This window comes from Tupaia chinensis, unplaced genomic scaffold (assembly GCF_000334495.1).
Source record: "Tupaia chinensis unplaced genomic scaffold, TupChi_1.0 Scaffold149383_1, whole genome shotgun sequence".
In the NCBI taxonomy this organism is placed as follows: domain Eukaryota; kingdom Metazoa; phylum Chordata; class Mammalia; order Scandentia; family Tupaiidae; genus Tupaia; species Tupaia belangeri.
Window position 1 is genome coordinate 3,294,551 of NW_006209227.1, and position 3,638 is coordinate 3,298,188.

The following is a 3,638-nucleotide window of genomic DNA, read 5'->3' on the forward strand; positions in this document are numbered from 1 at the left end:
GCCTGGGGTGTCTGGGGGCCTTCCTTTCCCGACTGAGCACTGGTTCTTCATGACCCAGTTCCAGAGCTGGGTGGCCCCAGGTGTGAGGCGCTGCTTGGCACTCAGGTTCAGCACATACCCCCGACGTATTGTGAGAAATGTATCCATCACTTTAAAGCTCCTTCGGTTCAGGCAGGAGTGTGCATGTGGTGGGGAAGAAATGGTTTTCACAATTCAAGTCCACAAGTTGACCATCACAACTTGCAGGCACAGGGGGTCCCCTGCCCGGTGGGTGCCTGGGCTCAGGGGAGGGACCCGGATGAGAGTGCAATGATGGTTGTTATGATGTTGGCAGGGACGGGCTGACCCTGTCACTGTCAGGGTGGGTAGCACCTTGGAACTGGCACTTGGCGAAGCCTGGGTTGGCAGCAAAACCGTTCAGGGCTGAGCCTGTGGGTGGGTCAGGAGACCTCGCTGGGAAAATGTGGTGGGGCCCTGGCTGTGGCTGGTGCCTGGCTGATCTCCATGGATGGGTCCCCTCTGCTCCCCAGGAGTTCTGGGTCAGGCTGCTGTGCTATGTCATGGAGACAGACTACACTGAGGCCCTGACCCCCATCTGCATCAGCCTGACCAACCTGGCGGAGAGACAGCTTCACAGCAAGGACGCGGAGGCCAGCGCGGCCAGCAAGAGCAGGCACGGTGGGCAGCACCCTGCCCCGACTGGCAGGGCTGGGTGGGTGGGCAGCTCCTTGCCTTGGGATGTCACCCCCCATGTCCCCTTCTCCAGAAAGCATCTGGAGTCCAGTCAGCCCAGGAAAACCCGCTGCTCGTGCCTGCCCTTGTCCTGGCTGAGGAGGTGTTGGGGTCATGCAGAGTTCCTCCCAGCATCTCATTTCCATGTCCCCAGTCCCCCCTCACCCTGGAAGAAATGATTGTCAGGCCGTGACCCAGCTGGGCCTCAGCTTTGTCTGGCCTCTCGGAGCCAGTGGGAGGAACTCCAGCCATGCCGTCCATGTTCTCTGTAAAGCTCCCTCACCATGGTCCACTGAGGGGGTGCAGTTAGCAACGGGCTCTCCAGAAAGGGACCAAGCCCGCCTCCCACGTGGGGCCACGTGACCCTGCCCACCTCTGGTTCCCTGGGGCTGCTGTCATGAGCCTGGGGTGGAGCAGGGCTGTGCAAGGCTGGTGACAGAGGTGACTTAGGAGGCCTTGAGACCCAGGGCAGGTTCTGCTCTCTGAGCTGGATCCGAGCAAAGCAGCCAGGTGACCCCTGAGGTCCTTCTTACTCCCTGTCACCAAACTCTGGGTCTGGATCCTCCCCTGGCCTCTGCACCTGTAACCTCAAAGCAGACTGCCCCTCCCTTATGCATTCACCGGAACAATGCAGGCTTGTTTTTGTCTTATAATTGTCAGCTCAGCAAAGGTCAAGGTTCACGGTACATGATGCAACATCGTCATGGCAAGTCCTGGTATCCACTTCAAAACAGGGATGGCCTGAAAACAGCACCTTTGAAACCCCAGCCCATTAGTACAACTCTTCCCTCTCCTCAGGGTATATCCGCTAGGATGCTATTCATAGAAAAATCCCCCGTGTCAACCCACTCTCCGTTCTGGGCAGGCAGTAGGTCATGCTAAGTGGGGAAGCACCTTCCAGGGCAAAGTCCCCCGTAGGGCAGGAGGGTCCATCCTGCTATGGGCCAGGCAGCCTCACTTGGGGGTGCATCTTCCTCCACAGTGGACCTACCTGCGCCTCAGAAGTTGCTGGCCCGACTCCTGGTGAGTGGCCCATCTGCATCATGCCCTGCCTGGCCTGGAGAGGCCATGCCCTGGGGCACCTCTGCCTTGAGCTCCTAACTCCCAGACCCCAGGGGGAGGAGGAAGCCAGGGTACAACCCGGGGGCTGACGTTTGGAATGACGGTGTTCCAGATCCTTGTCATCCCTCTGTGTAGACGCGGCTGGGTCAGTGTGCTTGGATGGCCAGGACCTGGCTTGGGTCACTCCTGTTTCCTCTGCCCAAAGCACCCCAGGACACCACTAATCTCTTGACTCCACCTGGGGGTGGCCTCAGCCAGACTCAAAGACATTCTCTTCATGTTGACTGTGGACACTAATCCATGTTCTGCTGGTGCCTGGGGTTGGGACAGAGTCGAGGTCTGGCCCCTCACGTCCTCGCCTTCCAGGGTGTCCTCTGCAGGGTCACTGTCTGTTCCTAGAGCTCCCTGAGCTGTTGGAAAACCATCCATCTGGTCCAGCCGCTCCCTTTCCAAGTGAAGACAGTGGGCTCTGAGGCGGGGTGGGGCGCCCAGGCCCTCCTCCAGCAGAGGCTCCGAGGCGGGGTGGGGCGCCCAGGCCCTCCTCCAGCAGAGGCTCGGCACCCTTCAGGTGCTGATGTCCTCTCCCTACAAGGGGGAGGGCCGTGGGATAGCCATGCTCAATCTCCTGAGGACGCTGAGCCAGAGCATCGCGCCCTCCATGGCCGACACGTGGGAGCTGGAGATCCCACTGCTGGTCCAGTACCTGGAAGGTGAGGTTCCAGGGAGCACCTGAGCTACCCCTCTCTGTACCTGCTGGGATATGAGTAGCAGGACTTGAACAAAAGGCGCCAAGGCTCGGGGGGCAGGGCGCAGGGCACCCAACCTGTTTAGGCTTTGAGAACAGCTGAGCAGCTTGGGGAGGTGGGGAGGGAAATGCAGCATGTGGGGGCTCCCCTGTGGGAGACTTTGAACATCAGGCCGATGAGACTGACCCCGAGGGAAGCACAGAGGGAAGAGTGCGCGTGACCGTGTGCGTGTCCCTGCAGAACATACCGAGTTCACCTGGAATCAGAAGGCCTGGGAGGACAAGCTAATTCAGGTAAGGGTGGCCTGTCCGCTGAGGCCAGGCTGGGAGGGCTCTTGGTGGTGTTGGCACTGAGGAGTTAGGAGCCCTATATGGAGGCCATGCTGTCCTGTTTGGGAAGACATGGTGAGTACCAAGTCCAGAGCTGTGTCTATCAGCAGGGGAGGACTGAGAGAACTTTTTATCCCGGGAGCCAAGTGCCCAGGGAAAACAGCACAGATGACACCTCTCATGCCACATCCATTCCCCAGGCCCACAGACCTACAGAACACTACCACTGAATGTGGGTATAGATGAACTGAGGTTTAGGGACAGGGGCCAGAGCGGGTGAGTCACTACTTAAGATCACTCGGCATTCCCAGAACCCAGACAGCAACGGGGAGCCCTTGGCCCTGCCTACCAATGTTCTCTGCCTCCCCAGTTTCTCAGAAACTCTCTCAAGAAGACCCGGGGGACCAACTGGAGCCTGCGCCTAAGCAAAGAGCTAAACAATCAACTTGAGAGCTTCGATAGTCCCTCTCTGGAAAAGGTTTGTCCCACAGGGACAGGGCAGTGTGCACAGGGAGCAGGTTCCAGGAGGGATGGAATGGAGAGGGTAGTGCAGTGTGTGAAACCAGCCGGACCTGTGACTGTTTCCAGGATCCTGGGTGGCTTAGACTATTGACTTTTAGGGTTTTGTTTTTACTTTGTTTTGTTTCATTTTTCTGTTTTGCTTATCCTCCAGATTCTGGTTCATGTTCACGTGTATATATTTTTTTGTAAAAGGATTTTTAAAAAATAAAACTACATATGTATGTGTGTATATTATATATATATATAT

The 3,638-nt window shown here is 57.4% G+C and overlaps 1 protein-coding gene across 4 annotated transcripts in view; it reads left to right on the plus strand.

Moving 5' to 3' along the window:
- MROH2A (maestro heat like repeat family member 2A) overlaps positions 1-3,638 on the plus strand; it is a 72,921-nt gene that overhangs the window by 17,329 nt on the left and 51,954 nt on the right. For 3 of the 4 annotated variants that reach the window (XM_006171159.2, XM_006171162.2, XM_006171160.2), the window contains exons 15-19: positions 531-678; positions 1,715-1,755; positions 2,363-2,504; positions 2,781-2,833; positions 3,240-3,347. In XM_006171159.2, coding sequence (XP_006171221.1) covers positions 531-678; positions 1,715-1,755; positions 2,363-2,504; positions 2,781-2,833; positions 3,240-3,347 — 492 coding nt within the window. The remainder of the gene's footprint in view (positions 1-530; positions 679-1,714; positions 1,756-2,362; positions 2,505-2,780; positions 2,834-3,239; positions 3,348-3,638) is intronic. The other variant, XM_006171161.2, reaches the window with a different exon arrangement.